This window comes from Vespa velutina, chromosome 1 (assembly GCF_912470025.1).
Source record: "Vespa velutina chromosome 1, iVesVel2.1, whole genome shotgun sequence".
Lineage (NCBI taxonomy): Eukaryota > Metazoa > Arthropoda > Insecta > Hymenoptera > Vespidae > Vespa > Vespa velutina.
Window position 1 is genome coordinate 7,587,612 of NC_062188.1, and position 17,769 is coordinate 7,605,380.

General features: G+C 30.9%; 3 protein-coding genes and 1 long non-coding RNA gene across 10 annotated transcripts in view; 1 reads left to right on the top strand and 3 right to left on the bottom strand.

Moving 5' to 3' along the window:
• The window catches only part of LOC124951903 (putative uncharacterized protein DDB_G0277255), a 14,271-nt gene extending 13,150 nt beyond the window's left edge, over nt 1-1,121 (bottom strand). For 2 of the 3 annotated variants that reach the window (XM_047501000.1, XM_047501004.1), the window contains exon 1: nt 1-629. This exon is cut by the window's left edge and continues 3,851 nt beyond it. The gene's annotated coding sequence lies outside the window, so the exon portion shown is untranslated. The other variant, XM_047500990.1, reaches the window with a different exon arrangement.
• A 7,076-nt stretch (nt 1,122-8,197) lies between these two features.
• LOC124948073 lies at nt 8,198-13,682 on the bottom strand. Of its 2 annotated transcripts, XR_007100592.1 has the most exons (4): nt 13,627-13,682; nt 13,308-13,533; nt 13,094-13,211; nt 8,198-11,852 (listed from the first exon to the last, which is right to left on the bottom strand). It is a non-coding gene; the product is annotated as an uncharacterized LOC124948073 (long non-coding RNA). The 2 variants fall into 2 exon arrangements; XR_007100589.1 differs by lacking the exon at nt 13,627-13,682 and having other exon boundaries at nt 13,308-13,617.
• LOC124948050 (solute carrier family 28 member 3-like) lies at nt 11,392-16,888 on the top strand. 4 transcript variants are annotated; one of them, XM_047491155.1, is made up of 12 exons: nt 11,392-12,039; nt 12,118-12,322; nt 12,499-12,558; nt 13,042-13,547; nt 13,923-13,992; nt 14,078-14,272; nt 14,368-14,529; nt 14,597-14,690; nt 14,787-14,946; nt 15,065-15,233; nt 15,339-15,678; nt 15,852-16,888. In XM_047491155.1, exons 2-12 carry the CDS (start codon nt 12,290-12,292, stop codon nt 15,917-15,919), a joined length of 1,857 nt encoding a protein of 618 aa, XP_047347111.1. In that variant the 5' UTR covers nt 11,392-12,039; nt 12,118-12,289; the 3' UTR covers nt 15,920-16,888. The 4 variants fall into 4 exon arrangements, with proteins under 4 accessions (XP_047347111.1, XP_047347087.1, XP_047347095.1 ...); XM_047491131.1 differs by having other exon boundaries at nt 11,404-12,039; nt 13,827-13,992; XM_047491139.1 differs by having other exon boundaries at nt 11,404-11,654; nt 13,827-13,992.
• Nucleotides 15,948-17,769, bottom strand: LOC124948068 (ceramide-1-phosphate transfer protein). Its single transcript, XM_047491169.1, has 4 exons — nt 17,463-17,769; nt 17,166-17,374; nt 16,901-17,076; nt 15,948-16,811 (listed from the first exon to the last, which is right to left on the bottom strand). Exons 1-4 carry the CDS (start codon nt 17,588-17,590, stop codon nt 16,689-16,691), a joined length of 636 nt encoding a protein of 211 aa, XP_047347125.1. The 5' UTR covers nt 17,591-17,769; the 3' UTR covers nt 15,948-16,688.

The window sequence follows — 17,769 nt, forward strand, 5'->3', positions numbered from 1 at the left end:
AAACTTCTTGGAAAGTATGTAAATACTTTGGACTCTACTTCCCCATCCACCCTTTGCCCTTTACTCCATCCACCCTTTCACAGGTGTCAGTCATAATTTAAATAACATTCTTCTCGCACACATTCATGCGTTGCAATTTGTAGAGAAGGAAATGAATATAAGAACGAACATAAGAACGAACGAACGGTAGGAGAAATATATTTTTAGGATACTAGCTGGACGTTAAATTAGCGTGACGCCATAAAACGCGAAAATTAGGTTAAAGAATTCGGTCCTCCAAAAGTGGTCCGCACCGTCTGGCCGGCTACCTAACGGTCGGCTAATACTAGCCTTTCGAAGGTCCGAACGGTTAAAATAAATCCTCTCGAGGTAGTTCTCTCTCTCTATCTCTCTCTCTCTTTTTCTCTTTCTCTATCTCTCTTTCTTGTCTGGATATGCCGGAAGTGCGGCGTACCGCGTCTCGAATCTTTTCTTGACGTTTTTCTTTCGTTCCTACTCATCATCATCGTTATATTCTTTTTCTACTTCTTCCTCTTCTTCTTCTTTGTTTTTCTTCTTCTCCTTTTTCATCTTCTTCTTATTTTTCTTCTTATACTAACGTCCATTCTTCTTCCGTTTCACATTCAAAGGATCGTATCGATGAAGCAACAAATATCTCTAATACCAGAAGAAGAAAAAAAAAATTATTCGCCGAGCATGTCAGGGTCGAATTCGTGAGGTGGTAAACAAGTCGATCAGAAACGAAATGACGCATACACCACCCTTTTGTCACGTCGAGTTAGTCAGAGTTATCGGTAGCTATCGGCATAGGCGTAGAACGAATAGATCTATACAAATTATCGGTCTGATTAAACGAAATTTATATATAAATTTAAATTCTAACTATATATGGAAATTTCTCAATAATAAAATTATCTTATATTATCATCGAGAACTTCCTTTCCTCCCCTCCTCTCCGTTCGAACGAAAGAAAGAATAAAGTGCTTTCGTTACACGTGTAAGTAATAGAGAGGATCGTAAGGAATCGAGGATTCGCAAGGAAAGGCGGCGCCAATGGGCACGTGTGTGCTCGAAGTGCATCCCGTTGCGCTGGATGCGTCGCACGCGCAACACGGAGGATGCGTATGGTTGAGATGAGAGACAAAGAGAAAGAGAAAGAAAGAAAGAGAGGAGGAGGAGGAGGGGGGGGGGAAGAAAGAGGGAGATAGAAAAGAACGTGAGGAGTATGGGAGGAGTAAAGAAAGGGACAAAGAAAGGAAAAAGGAAGGAAGGGATAAAGAGACGGAAGGAGATGGAAAGACAGGAACGAAACAGAGAGAGAAAGAGAGAGAGAGAGAGAGAGAGAGAGAGAGAAAGAGAGAGAGAGAGAGAAGTAGAAGAAAAAGGGGAGAGGGGAGGGAATGCAATTTGATCCCAAGCGAGTCCGCCGAATGTCCGCGCGGTGCAACGGCTGCTGACGTCAGCTCCGAATCCTCCGTCGCGAGAGTCGGACGTACGGACAGACAATCTGGCGTCTAGACGTACCAAAATAAATAACGCACGGGGCCCGTCTCGGCGCGGCATCAAATTGTTGTTTGCACTCGTAACAGTCATCGTTCGTCGTCCTTGCCGGGGAGCCTTCTCGATGGACCTTCGTGGAGGTCCTCACGGAGATCCTCCCCTCCTTTTTTTTCTCCCACTCGTCAACGAGTACCGACCGATCATCGTCGGGGAGAAAGTTTTTCTCTCTCTCTTTCTCTCTCTCTCTCTCTCTCTCTCACTCTTGTTCGTACTCTCGCAGGTGATCCTTTAAAGCGTCGATGGAAATCTCTGATGTCAGAAAAATCGCCTAAACTCGAACACCTTCTCTCAAAACCGCCCACACGTGTATCGCTCAAACCTTTCGATCGGAATTGTAAAGGAAGGAAAAGAGAAAGAGAGAGAGATAGAGAGAGATGAAAAAAAAGAAACGATCTGAGCTCGAAGGGAGGCGTAAAGAGAGACGGAAAGACGAGAGGAAAAAGAAAAAAGAATGGAAATGGTGCAATTTGCATTGGAGTCGTCCACCCTCCTACGTCGTTCGAAGCAGACGACAATCGCGATAAGGCCTCCTTGGAATCCGGCAGGAGCCTCTCTCAGTCTGTCTGTCTCTCTCTCTCTCTCTCTCTCTCTCTATCTCTCTCTATCTCTCTTTCCTTTTAGCAGAGTCCAGGCCGATCGCTTCTTGGAATCGGGATTTGAATTTCGAACGGATTGCGCAATCGAAGTCGCGCACCCACGCATAGACGCGATCCGATCGTTTCTTTTGTTGTTTTTTTTTTTATTTATTCGTCTCTTTATTTTTTTGTTCTTTCTTTCTTTTTTCTTTTCTCTCTCTCTCTCTCTCTCTCTCTCTCTCTCTCGCTCTCTCTCTTTTTCTATCTCTCCTCTCTTTTTTCTCTCTTATCGTCTCCTCTCTCGAAAACCGATCGACGTTCCTTCTCAACGCGATACGCAATCTCTTTTTTATATTATTCTTCGGTCTTCTCTCTCCTATCTTATTTTTCTTCTTCTACGTCTCTTCGTTTTCGTTCTTTTTATCGCTTGTTTCGATTCAAATCGTTTTCGAAAGTTTTAATTTGCATCTCGATTCGATCGATTCTAATCGCGCGAACTACTTTTTTATTCGACATCTCCGCATTGACTCTTGTTACGATTTTCGATTTTATTCTTTCTCGTTCCATCTTTTTATCAATTTATTATTATGATTTCGTACGTTTGAGCGACTGTATGTGTGTATGTGTATGTGTGAGAAAAAAAGAAAGAGAGAAAGAGAGAGAGAGAGAGAGAGAGAGAGAGAGAGAGAGACAGAAGTGGTCGTCCTTTCACCATTTTTTATGGAAGGAAACTTTTGAAAAAAAAGAATATATGAAACTGTGTGAACCCTTGACATCAAAAACTATATTAAATACAATTTTTTTATTTTATTTATTTACGTTTATAATTATATATATGGAGATTTCGAATTTTTGTTGAATTCCTAGAATTCTATGTAAAATTCAGAAGCTTTTTTATTTTATGAATAAATACAATGAAAAAATTGCATTTTTTCTTTATAGATTGAGATCATATTTTTAATATCTAATTTATATAAATATATATAAATATAAATATAAATATAATATATATATATATATATATATATATATAAATTAATTATTTACTATTTTCTCTTTCATGATCATAATTTTATTGTCGTAATACATTATATTTATATTTTTTTGCTATGTTTATATTTATATATCATATATCTATGGCATCTATATAAATACCATTGATTTTATAAACAAATATTTCAAATAAAAATTGTTAAGCTTTGAGGAACAAATGTAATAATCATTGCATCTATCTCGTAACGGATGAAGTTATTAAGGTACGGAACATATTAACAATATTTTTTTAATGCAAATCGATGTCTCATTTTTGACAAAAATTATAAAGAATATTAACATGAATTGAATGAGCATCTGCAGTGTACTTTTTTATCAATATTTCATCGAGTTATGACGATAATAATTACGATATGGTACAGTCACTATCATAATCATAATCCCAATCACATCTACAACCATAACCACAATCACAATCGCAATGTCAAATCAAAAATCGCAAGTCCCGTGCTGTATCGTAATATAACTATTATCGCCATAACTCGAAGAAATATCAATGAAAAGATACATTGTAGGTATTCATTGGATTATTGATATTCTTTATAACTTTTGTTAAATTGAAAATATCGATTTCTATTAAAAAAAAAAAAAAAAAAAAAAAAAAAAAAAAAAAAAAAAAATTATAACTTCCTATATCTCGAGAAAATAACTCCGATAAACTTTATATTCCACCCTTCCCCTCCCCGCCCTTTCCGAACGTAACAACTTTTATTTGAAAAATTCGTTTATAATGATCAATAGAATTTGATCGTTTAAAATCGTTTAAAATCATATAAGAATTCTGATATAAATACAATATAAAAACAAAAATGAAAAACTTAGGAGAAAAGAAAGAGATTCATATCATTTAGAAATTAGCAAATGTTAGTTGTAACATCGAGGATTTGAAGGGAGTAGATCGAAAAGGGAGATAGAAAAAAGGAGTTGGAATCCAATCGGTCCGTTTGAAAGTGTTGTCGCGTGCTACGACATATATATACCATACAATACATACATACATATATAAAATAAAGCTCGCTCGTGTTTGACATTCCAACGTAACAAGAGCCAATAGAAATGAGAGATGAAGAGGAAGGAGCCACAACGTAACCACGTATACGAACGCTCACGTTTATCTACGGTTTCCTACGATTACACATTATCCGATAGTCGTTCAGTTTAATCTATAATTATTTCGTAATTCTTCGTAATACTTCGTTTATACATTGATTTTATGTATTAAAAGATAAAAAATGAATATTATTTTTTATTTATTACACACATTTCGTAGATATTGAAAGAAAATATCTATCATTGAATGAAAATTTTTGAATTTCTCTAAAAGAGAAATAAAGAAGAAGAGTTTCTCTACCTATAAGCAACGCATTAAATTTTTAATGGATCGCAAAACTTAGGTCAAAACCTTAAGAACCTTAGAATCGCAAAGTTTAGAAAAAATGATTAATTTCTAAGAGAAAGTTCTTGTACAATGTTTAAAGTGTAAAATATACAATAATTTTGGTCTACCAGGTTTTTAAAAATTGTTTAATATAAAAATTTCAACCGCGATATTGTTATAAACAAAAAGATTGAGAAACTCTGGTTTAGAGCATGTTTAAAAGATTTTGGAAGAAAAGCAATTTTTAAGTTACACTATATTCAATAAGTTTTAATGAATATCTTCATAATTATTTAATTGAAACAAGACAATAGAACAGATAGAAGTCTCAATGATATATTTTATTTCAATCTTAAATGAGATAAAAATATAAAATTTTAAATTATATTTTAGATTTATCTTCTATCTAACGTGTTTTTTATATTCAATGTTACATCACCTTCTGATGAAATATCTACAATCTGTGTATAGTGTATAAAATGATCGAAAAGAACCGTAGAAGAATATTTCATTGTAAATTCTGTTTAATTTTGATCAAAACTTAACATAAAGTGTTATTCGTGATGTTGATTCAATTATAGCTTTTATAATTAAAATAATAATTAATCATCACTTCATATACTTTTACAATCAACATTTTGTTTTGGGATTTAAAACGAAGATAAATTTTTTTTTACTCGTATATCACATGTTGATCACCTGACACAACCCAGATACAAATAGCACTTTTCCTTCGTGATAAAATTTTTGTAATCAAATGTATGTATCAAGATCTTAGAAAAAAATCTGAAGAAGAGCCCGTTTTTATCAGCAGGAAGAAGAGATCGAATCCGATACTGCGAATAACTGGATGAAATGAAACGCAGGAAGGAGAGATGAAGGCGGAAACGCAAAAAGACACATTTCGTCACATTGTGCGCATTCGCAGAAGATGAAGAATGAGAAGATGGAAGATACTTTGGTACTCAATTTTCTTTTGCATTCTCGTGTGTCCAGAACCTTGGTATACCCAGATCAGACTAGACGAGTTAGGACCGTCGGTTTATTATTTCCACGTGAGGCAGCAAACTTCGCACGACTCGAATTCATCCTCTAGAATTTATCAGCGTCTAGCTTTGTAAAGAAAAAAAATCATCGTGCTCGGTTCTTCTTTTTTCTTTCGCGAGAAATGAACGAAGAAGTCAAAAAAAAAAAAAAAAAAAAAAAAAAGAAAAAAAAGAAAAAGGAAAAAGAACACACGCAGGCAAAGAAGAAAAAGAAAAAATCGTTTGATCCAGTCGATTTGACAAAGATCTTGACAAATCGACTATTCTTTCAACCAGACGTAACGAAACGTCTGGTGTATCTCGTATTTCGCTATCTTCAACGTGTCTGGCATCGTTCCAGAAACCTAAAGCTGGCTGCCACCGTCTGTCTAGCCAACCTTTTACTACGTAGAAGTGGAAAATAGAAAATGTCACGTACAAAATTATCAAGGACATAGAATGTAGATCTTCCAATGTTGCGGCTAACTATAATCACGTTAAGGAAAATTAAAGATTGTACGATTCACGTTCGTGGAAATAATTCGTAGAACATCTGCTGTTATATCATTAGCTATTATTATTAATGAGAAGGAAAATGGATAGATAATTTATATTTTTATTCGTCAAATTTTCGAGAAATAAAATATGTTATCGATTGACGAAGCAAAAGAGAAAAAGAAAATATGCCATAACCCCTGTATACATACATATAACACGTAGCGATATATGAATTAGTGTTGTACATGAGTTCGATTATACAAACATAAATTATGTATACATTTGGAAATATATATTTTTTTTTTTTTTTGACGCAAGAGTTTATGACAAAAAATATAAAATACATATTTGATATGTAACAATGAAATGTTGTTTATACGTATATAAAACTGTAAAAATATGTATATAAACACTTATACAACGAGACGTTTCAATCTTTTTCGTCGTATTATGTGAAATCGTATTATATGGGGTCTACTGTATTTTGTATTAACTACGCAACAACAGAATTACATAAATCTTGTCCATTCTTTCTTTATTTATTTAAAGGTTGAAGAAGAAAAAAGAATAATACGATCGTATACCTATCGTGTCCTTGATCAAAAGGAGAAAAGTTTGAAGGCGACATCCAAGGAAATATCGCTTGTCTCGTCGAGACGAGATAAGCGATGCATCGTCTTCCCGATCCACGACGTTCTTTCGACGACGTTGAGATGAGCCAGACGATTCAACCTTGATGACGGACTAACTCCTCCGATTACTCGGTATTCTTACGCGAGAATAAATCTCAAACTTCCTTTTCTCTACTTCCTTTTGTATATACGAAAAAACAAATACGTGACAAAATTTCGAGTAAGATTCTATTAAAAATTTATAATTACTATCTAATATTAATTATTGTCTAGTATTGATAATAATTATTATTAATAATTTTATTATTGCCTATAACAGATATTTTACATATAGGATTTATTATATAATAATAATATATAAGTACATATATAATATATATATATATATATATAATTATTATAATAATATTTCTATATACAACTTATGTCTTTAAAATATGTGTTATTATAATAATTAAAATAATTATTAGGGGGAGGAAGGGAGAAAGGGAGAAAGAGAAAGAGAGAGAGATGGAGAGGGAGAGAGAGAGAGAGAGAGATAGTATTTATTATATTGTAATTATCGTAATAATAATTATAGTAATAAATTAGGAATATTATTATAATTATATTATTTATTTTTCCTTTTTTACAATATTAATGAGCGACGTGTTTCTATACGTGTGATATAGATATATATATATATATATATATATATATATATATATATATATATAAAGAGAGAAGAGAGAGAGAGAGAGAGAGAGAAACAGAGAGAGAGAGAGAGAGAGAGAGAGAGAGAGAGAGAGAGAGAGAGAGAGAGAGAGAGAGAGAGAAATAGATGTTTTAAGTCTTTATCTTGTAAATTAATCCTGAACTTGTAAGAATATCTAATTAACAAAAGGTAACATTTCTTTTTCTCTCTCCTGACGTACAAATCCGACACGTGTAAACGTTCGTGTAATCGGTGCGTATCAGTCGTGATAACGTGAGCTGCATACTGCGTTTCTAATCTGTATTACTAGAATGAGAGTCGACATTCTGTAAATTTACAAAGGTGTGGCATACAAGAAAAGAGAAAAGACATTTCTAACTTCTTCTTTTTTATTTCGAAATAAAACAAAACCAGACAATTCGAATTTTTTTTAAAAAGAAAAAAAGAAAAAAAAACGGAAAAAATTTCAATGTACAACAAAAAATAAACAATTCGAAGAATTAAAAATAATTAATTCTTTTGTGATCATATACGATAATCACACACGTAGATATATCTACTTGTTACGAATTGCTTCTGTAAAAAACAAAAATTATTTTTAATTTAAAATAAAAAAAATGATTCGAAGAATTCAAAGTTATTAATTGTCCGATGATCACATATGTCGTTCACAGATATATATATATATATATATATATATATATATATATATATATATATATATAATATATATACGTATATAATATATATACGTATATGTATTTATTTATATACATTCATACATACACGTGTAAAACATTTTAGAGAGGAGTGGTTTCCCATGGAAATACGTCTTTGAGTCGCATAATGTCGAGTGCATGCGATATTTTGCACGTTGCAGTCGCAAATGCTCTAGACGGCCCGGCTATTTAAAAGAGCTATTTGTCTCTCTCGCTCTTACGACGCATCTCTTTTATTTCCTTTTACTCTCTCTCACTCTCTCTTTCTGAAAATGATTTAATTCATCCGCCGGACCTCAATTCCAGGTAAATTCTTCGAACGAACCAGGTAAGATCGAGAGATTTATGATGCAAAATTCGTAAAAATATGAAGAAATTATTCTTTGGCTTCGATGAAAAAGGGAAAGTCTGTTGAATGATTCTGAGAAATATTCTAACGTAATATCAATGTCAATTCCATATTTAACGACCCGAATTCAAAAGAAATCGAATAAGGATTAAAACAAAAAAAAAACGAAACAAAACAAAACAAATAAATCATCGAAAGAATAAATAAATAAATAAAAAAATAATAATAATAATAAAAAAGATACAAAACAAAGTGACGCGATAATAAAATTAGAATAATTCTTAGTATTTCTTATTGATCGCGTGGACAACAAAGTCAAATAGTAGTTCCGAAAATCGGATGAGGATTAAAAAAAGAACCAAAGAAAACAAAGAAGTAATCGAAAGAATATATAAAAGAAAAAATCATTATAGTAATAATAATAAGAATAATAATAATAATAAAAAAAAGATACAAAACAACTTGACATTATAATAAAATCATGATACAATAATCGTCAATATATCTTATTGATCGTTTCTAACTCGTACGTACACTCGAAATAATTATCAGAAAATTTTTAAGCGGAAACTATATTTATTTCTTTGTTATTGTAAAATTAAATAAACTAAAAATAGTAAGGAATATAAAAAGTGTTTTCCTTTTTTTTTACTACCTGTCAAATTGACAGATGTGGTTAAAATATGTCTACTGTTTTAAATCTCTCTCTCTCTCTCTCTCTCTCTCTCTCTCTCTCTCTTTCTTTCTCTTTCTCTCTCTCTCTTTCTCTATTTATTTTTTCTTCTTCATGTTTTTTCTTTTTTTTTAATGACAGAACGAACCTCCTCGTTTTTCCGTCACAAAATGAAACAGAATTTCGAGAGCATGAAACTCGTCTTGGACTTGTATAAATAGAATTCGGCGCCTCTCGAAAATGAGTCCTCTCGTACGAATTCTAAATCTCGTTCGTCTTAAGTAAGCCCTGCCAAAATCTTAGGATCAAAAATGCTGGTTTTCGTGACCGCTGTTTGTGAGTTTTTATCTGCTAGACGTTCGTAGGAAAGCAAAAGTCGTGATTGAAAATTAATGTTTTCGACGGAGACACGTGTATTATTTTTAAAAATCGACTTGTCTTACTTCGCTCTGTTTGCTTTAACGTATGTATTAACCTTATTAATCTATGTATTGTCAATCTATCTTTAACGAGAATAATCATCCTGAAAAAATGTTTCGTGGAACGATAAGTATATTCGTCATTTCGTAAAGAGATATCATCCATTCCTATTTCAATTAAAATTTCATTGAAGAATAAAAATGATTTGTCAATTTAAGAAAATTTTAAATGTTTCACAACACAACGAAATAAAAAAGATAAAAAAAGAACAGAAGCATAAAAGTTTTAAGTAAGACACGCCACAGACAGAACATCACGGACAGAATAGAATAGGAAAAGATAGTATAAGAGATGATAAAAGACAGAATATAAATAATACAGAATAGAATAGGAAAAGACATAGTACATGATAATATATCATGTAATGGATCCGCTTGGCTCGATCCGGCACAACCCGACTTGGATCCGTCCAGTTCAACTTAGCCCGATCCAATTCAACTTTTCCTGTCCTGTCTTATGCTATCTCATACTATCTTCTGCTATCCTCGTTATCGTCGTTTTTTATAATAATCTATACTGTTCTATAATATTTTCTACGCTATACTATGCTATTTTATCATTTCTTTTTGTAAGCGTGTCTTACTGAATTTTTTCTTTCTTATTTTGTTATTGTCTTAAAATATTTTAAAATATTTTTAAAAATATGACTAATTTTTAGTATTCACCTAAATTTTAACTCGAATAGTAAAATGTAATTTTTTGTTTCGTATAACGAGTATAATCGTCAAAGACAATCAACAAATTAAGTTTTGTTAATAATGCGAATAAATTCGATCAACAAAATCTTTGATTTTTCGAAGAAAAAACAATTGCCATTTATAGTTATTATTTCATTCAATTTAACAGCATCTCCAATATACTTTATATTTGACGATTTTTTTCTCTTTATACAATGTAGATTTTCAAAATATAGTTATACAATTAATACATTCAAAATGCACCAATTTTTTATCATTACATTATCGTAAGATAACCCTGATAAGATTTTTCGGATAATGATATTTATACGTGTGTTATCATTAAAATTTTCTTTTTAAATTTACAATATTATGTATGTACTATAAATAGAATAAAGAGCTGAATTACTTTTGCGCATTTTTATAATTACTTGTACAATGACTTATACAGAGTTTTCTCATCTTTGTCATTAACATATTTAAAACCTTTTTGTAAATATTATTATATGCTAAAAAATAAAAATACTTTATATATATATATATAATATTTTATAATAATACTTTATAATATTTTATATATTCTTACAGTCGTTACGATCGATTAATCTATCTTACAAAAAAGAAAGAAAAAGAAAAATTACTTGGTTTAAATATAGAATATTATTGCTTGTAGATTATTATAGACATAACGCATATTAATGATAAGAATTTCTACGAAGTAGAATTCTTGATTTAACAATTCAATATCTCATTTTATATTTCACTGGCCCCATAGATCACGTTTTTATCGTTCGCTTTAAATGTCTCTTCGCATTTGTAATACTTTACCGACGACGATTTATTACGTTAAAGCCATTGTTACGTGAGCATCAATGTTAACGCCAGACCACGGTTACGATGAAGTTTACGCATCGACAGTGACTAGTTTTGTAATAAAATAACAATGAAAGGAAGTATATTCTAAACATTATTTTTCAATACTTCGCTCTTTAAATAGTTTCAATTAATAATATAAATAATTCTATTTATCGGTATATGCGTTTGTTTATGAAAAAAAAAATTTAATTATCCAAAAGTATAATTATTGAATAGAAAAATATATTTATTGAAATTATTATTTCATTACTCAAACGAAGCACCACATGAAAACGAAATTGAAAATCAATTAATCAAACGTAATAGGTTTTAAAAACGTAAGTATGTCGTACTAGCACGTTTGTACTAGGTACGTATAAATCCCCACTTCTTATGAATGTCTAAGCCTTACAACGTAGATAGAGCTATACGAGATATCATCGGCTTCAATCTTCAGTAGTGGTTTAACGACTTATCTCTTTAGAGGTAGATATATGCGAACCTATTGGTGTATTGAAATATTGTGATTGTGCTTTACGATCTATATATTATATAGTGAGATTAATATATTTGATGATAAAATTTGGCCTTTCACGAGTAACTTTTTTCGCTCACAACAGTGTTATCTTCGACTACAGCTGGTTGTTGTATAACGTTACGAAACATTTATACTTTCATTTCGATCTACGAAAAAATAAAGAACAAAGTATATATAAGAAACAGAGTATATAATGAACTGATAATTATGCGCATTCTTATCTAACTTTAAAAGCAAAAAAAAAGACAAGATAAAAGTGTGAGCTTCGAAAAAACGAAAAGTAAAGTGATCGATACAAATTTCAGTGACTGTGTGATACGAAAGTGCAAAAGAGTAATCACATAACTAAAAGTTCTTCTTATTGTTCATTCTTTTTCATATTTTTTAATGATTATTTATTATATGTTTTAGCTATTAAATGGTTATCTGAAAATTAAACGATTCGTAAATTATTACGGATATAAAAGTTTGTATTGTTCTTCAATCAGAAGAAAAAACAATAGAAATTATTATTTAGTTTGAGACAGAATATTTAAGAGAATATTTTTTTCTTCATTTCATTTTTCTCTTTCATGATTGAGATATGCCTGGAATAATGAATCTAGGATTTGAAGAGGTAATTGTGCATTTTTTCTGTATGAGTCATATTATCAATATGTCCTTCGGTAGTTATATCGTTAAAAAACTTTCTCTCTCTCTCTCTCTCTCAATGTAATCATTCGTGTTATCGGAAATTTCTTTTTAAACGATAATTTTTTTAATACATTTATCTTAACTCCAAACATTTTATAGAACGAGTTAGAAAATCTAGAAAGTGGCACGCAGAATAAGAAATCGTACGAGAAAGAAGAGGTAAATACAATATTACATGCTTTTGTTTTCTCAGCATTGTCGAGTATGTATATATACTATTATCGATTACAATCTATTGTTAAATCTCGACGTTTACAATACACGTTTCATTCTTGCGCTTGAAAATAATAATTTGCATAATACCACTAGTTATAAAATGTCAATGAACAAATCAATATATCGTAAAAAAATTCAGGAGTGAAACCGAAGATACAACTTCTTTCGTATATACGTATTTCTAAAATCTATTGAAAATATTTTTGATTTTACTGTTTCACAATGAAATATACAAAATTAATTAAACAAGTAAAATTCCATTTGCCTATATAAACACACGTATAGATAATTGTCATTATGTTATCTCTAATAATATATCAAAGAATTGTCGTTAATATCGTGATCATAAAATATTTAGAAGATTAGTCTTTTGTTAAATCTCTGGGATAAGGTGCCCTTAATAGATCAAACAAAATTCTTTCGTAGTCTATCTTTCCTATACAGGAGGACAATGTATCCAAAAAGAAATTCGACTTACTTGTGACGACACGTAATGCCATGGAAGCATACATTTCGAGGCATCGAAGAATTGTCAAATTTCTAGCCTTGATACTGTTAAATAGTCTCGTAGTGATCTACTTTGCCTTTGCCACCAACTATTGGGTCAAAAACAAAGAATGTATGACATTGAACGTATTGTTAACGTTGTTCCTTATATACATGATTTTCATTCCTATAAAAAAAGAACTAACAATTAAGATAAGTGACTTCCTTAATTTCGTTCTTGTTTTTTCTTTTCTTTTTTTTTTTCTTCTTTTAGCAAAGGATTGCGGTTTCTGCTGGTGTACCGGTTATGGTATGCTCTTGTTACTCTTGGGTTTCACATATACCGGATTATTTTATTACTGTGTAATTAAGCGATATTTTGCAAAATCTATTTGTCGTTTCTTTGGACCGGTTGGAAGATTTATTGAAAGGCTAAAAAAGACAAGGTAATATAATCTTTAATAATATATTTATTATTTTTTATTGAAACACGTTCGTTACCACGGTAGAGCAAAGAACATTCACCTCAAACCGCGTTTTGTTTTTTTTTTTTTTTGTCAATTCATCATATATATCTTTTGAATAACGTCTAACTTTCAAAATAAAATTGTAAAATATATATATATATATATATATATATATATATATATATAAAACATTGGTAACGAACCTGTTAAGATAAAGAAAACAAAATTATTCGACTGAAATAATTCGATCGATCGCAGATATGGATTTCGAATGTTCGTAACACTGATATATTTGTTAATACTCACGGCCATCGTTGCCTTTCTCATCATCGATACCTTACATTCGACGAATAGACTGATCAGTGGCCTTGGTGTCGTAATCCTATTGCTTCTAGGATGGATATTCTCAAAACATCGGGCTCACGTAAATAAATCATTTCGAATCGAAATCCTCCAACTTCTTTTTGATAAAAATTTATTTATATAAATGTCCATTTTCATTGACATAGATCAATTGGAGACCAGTTTTGTGTGGTATAATAATGCAATTTTTATTCGGTTTATTTACCATACGTTGGTCCGTCGGCCGAAATATTTTTGATTGCATTTCAAACAAAATAACGACCTTTTTGGATTACGCGAAAGAAGGCGATGAATTTATTTTCTCAGAGGAACTTGTTCAAAAAGGAATTTTCGCTTTTTCGGTTTGTTTTCAATGTACATTTTTCTATTTATTTGAATCTTCATATACGATGATGTCCTTTGTTGTTATATCATTGATATTTGATTTTTCTTTAAGGTCATTCCAGTTATTTTCTTCTTTAGCTGTTTCATTCAAATATTATATTATATTGGAGTTATGCAGTGGGTGGTTATGAAATTTGGATGGGGTTTGCAATGTATCATGGGAACCACGATATGCGAATCGTTGAATAGTGTATCAAATACATTCATTGGAATGGTAATATATTTTATTGGAATATCATAAAAAATGTTACGTTGATGTTGTTCTTTTTCTTTTCCCTTAGACCGAATCTCTTTTATTGATAAAACCATATGTCAGTAAACTGACATCTTCCGAAATTCATGCCGTTATGTGTTCTGGGTTTGCCTCGGTTTCAGGTATATCGAATGTGAAATAAAAGAAAAAAAGGAGGAAATGAAAATCATCTTCCTTACTAAAGAATAAATATAATAGATTTCTTTGATTTTTCGTAGGTAGTGTTTTTGCTGCATATGTCAAATTTGGTGCCGATCCGGCACATTTACTGATAGCATCAGTAATGTCAGCCCCGGCTGCCCTTTGTTATTCTAAATTATTTTATCCTGAGACAGAGGAAAGTCAAACCAATTCGGACAACATCCAATTGGAGAAATCGTAAGATTTAAATTGATGTACATACACACACACACACACACACATATATATATATATATACATACATGTATATCATTTCAACGATTTTACATTCATGTAAAAAAGAAATAATTTTCAGAAATGATTCTGGAATTTTGGATGCTGCGAGTAATGGAGCACTGGCAGCAATTCCTGTAATACTTGGTATAATAGCTAATATTATAGCTTTTATATCATTTGTTGCCTTCATCAATGGTCTACTCTTTTGGTTCGGTCAACTTTTGGGATTTAACGATTGGAAGTTCCAGGTAATAAGAAAATATTCTTTTTGATTGTTTGTTTTAATTCTTTCTTTTGTTTAAGTATTGTCTTGTATCATTCAAAAGGAATATTAAGCGTATTTTATTTTTTAGTATTTCTTATCAAAAATTTTTATGCCATTGAGTTGGATCATGGGTGTACCGTGGAATGAATGCGAAGATGTTGGATACTTGATAGGAATAAAGACTGTCATTAATGAATTCATCGCTTATAAAGAACTTGGAATATATAAAGAACAGAATAGACTTTCTAGTAGATCTGAAGCCATTGCCACCTATGCCCTTTGTGGATTTTCTAATCCTGCATGCATCGGTATCATGATTGGTTCTTTAAGCAATTTAGCACCAAATAAGAAAAAAGAGATCACTGATGTTACAATAAGAGCATTTATCTCTGGCAGTGCTGTTTGTTTTCTCACAGCTTCTGTTGCCGGTAAAAAGACTGTTTTATAATAATATTGATTTTTGTTTCTTACATTCATTTATTTCTCTCATAGGTATGCCAAAGAATAATAATAATTTCTTTAGTTTTATATATTTAATCATTGTATTTATTCTTCAATAATTCTTTTTTTTCTTCCTTATATCAATTTATTTCTTTTGTAGGTATGCTGATAGACGATACTTCCTCTCATATGGTTAATGTAACTTCCAATTATACTCTCGAGTATTAACAAAAAATCTGGTTACATAACCTATACGTCTAGTTGCAATATTATTTATTGTCTCGATTTAAACAAGGACATTGTAAATAACTTCTAGAAGCATTTATAAATGAAAGACAATGCAATATGATTCATTTACCATGTACATTTTTCCATAAAGATTATTATTGTATAAACGTTCATTAATTTTATAAATATAATATATGACGTAGTTACTCGAAGGAAAATTAATTCGTGTTCTTTGTTATCAAAATGCATGAAAGGAATGTTTTATTTTTTCGGTATATGATATGCTATGGCTGAGAAAGACGTTCGCATGCTAACGTCTATTTGTACGTATTCAGTTAATATAATTATAAATTGTTATATAACGTAAATATTACAAAACGAGCGTGCTTGTATATAGTGATCTGTAATATTGTTTACCAAGGTGATTCAATAACTTTATTATAAAGTATTAATGTTAATTTGCTTGTTCAATAATTTTAGATAAGTAGGATGTTAATTGATTATCAAAATCAATGGTTGTAAGGCCATTTCTGAGAATCTGTTACACAGATACTCATATTATAAAATAAAATTTAAAAATTAAACAAGAATTATCCTTGTATCACCAATAGTTATCCTGATAAATATTTGTGATAAAGCTACTGAAACACCCTGTATAATAACGCAATTATCATTGATTGCGTTTCACAAACATTTATACTTTGCGAATTCAACCAAAGCTGGTGAAAGCTGACGTATAGACTTTCAGTTAATCACAATACTTTCCTTTTCATGGCAAGGTGTGCAGCTGATGCAATTCAAATAAAGTATGAGTACGATTGAGTACATCGACAGTAACTTCAAGCATTTTTGGTAGAATATCTACATTTCGTTGTACATTCACACCGCAAACCTGTGCATCGTTGATTGTGATTTTTAAATGTATCATCAAATATAAAAATATAATAATAAAATAAATTACATAATGTATCTTTTTTATACCTTTTTAAATAATAATTCTCTAGTAGGCATAGTATACATTGCTACTACTGCAGCTTTACGTATTACCCATGGATGATGTTTTGCTAAGGTTTTATTATATGCATCTTGGCAGCAAGTAGATGTTTTATCGGTGTCACTTATCTCTCCTAGTTGTTGTAAAAATTCTCTTATAAAATCTAAAAGCACAAGACATAAATGAATAGATGTCAGACAGAAGTATGACACATATCACAATAGATATCTCCTAATTATTATAATATAATACCTAAACCCCTGTGGAGTCGCAGCAAAGTACGTGCTCCATTAACATAATCTGCTTTCTCTAAAAGTTTGTTTTCTTTTTCATACTCGATCATGGTCTTGATAGTCATATAATTTCGATCATTTTTATTTAATAAGTCACCAAGAACGTCGATCTTTTGCTTCAAATCAGAAGAAACAAAACTGAATACACTGCCCATAAGTTGGAAAAACCTACAAATATAAATTCACATATGTTTAGGTTATGTTATACTTGTTAAAAAGAACGAATAAAATAATGTAAATACATAGTAATTCTTACTTGTATAATTCATTGTAGGCATCCAAATATGCTTTAATATCAACATCATCATCCTGCACAAGAGCTTTGTCAAAATGATCATGTACAACCCGTAAATCGAAATAACATACCTCCGATCCTTCCGCCATTGTTATATTAACGCATCGAACGTTCACTGTTGTATTATCATAAAACGTTATGTTGCATTATCTACATCGACTTAATATAATAGAAGCAAATTTTCGATTATATTATTAACTTGATATCTACTTATATATTCTTAAAAGTGTTTGTGCGTGACATATTCCCAGAATGCACTTGAGGAGGC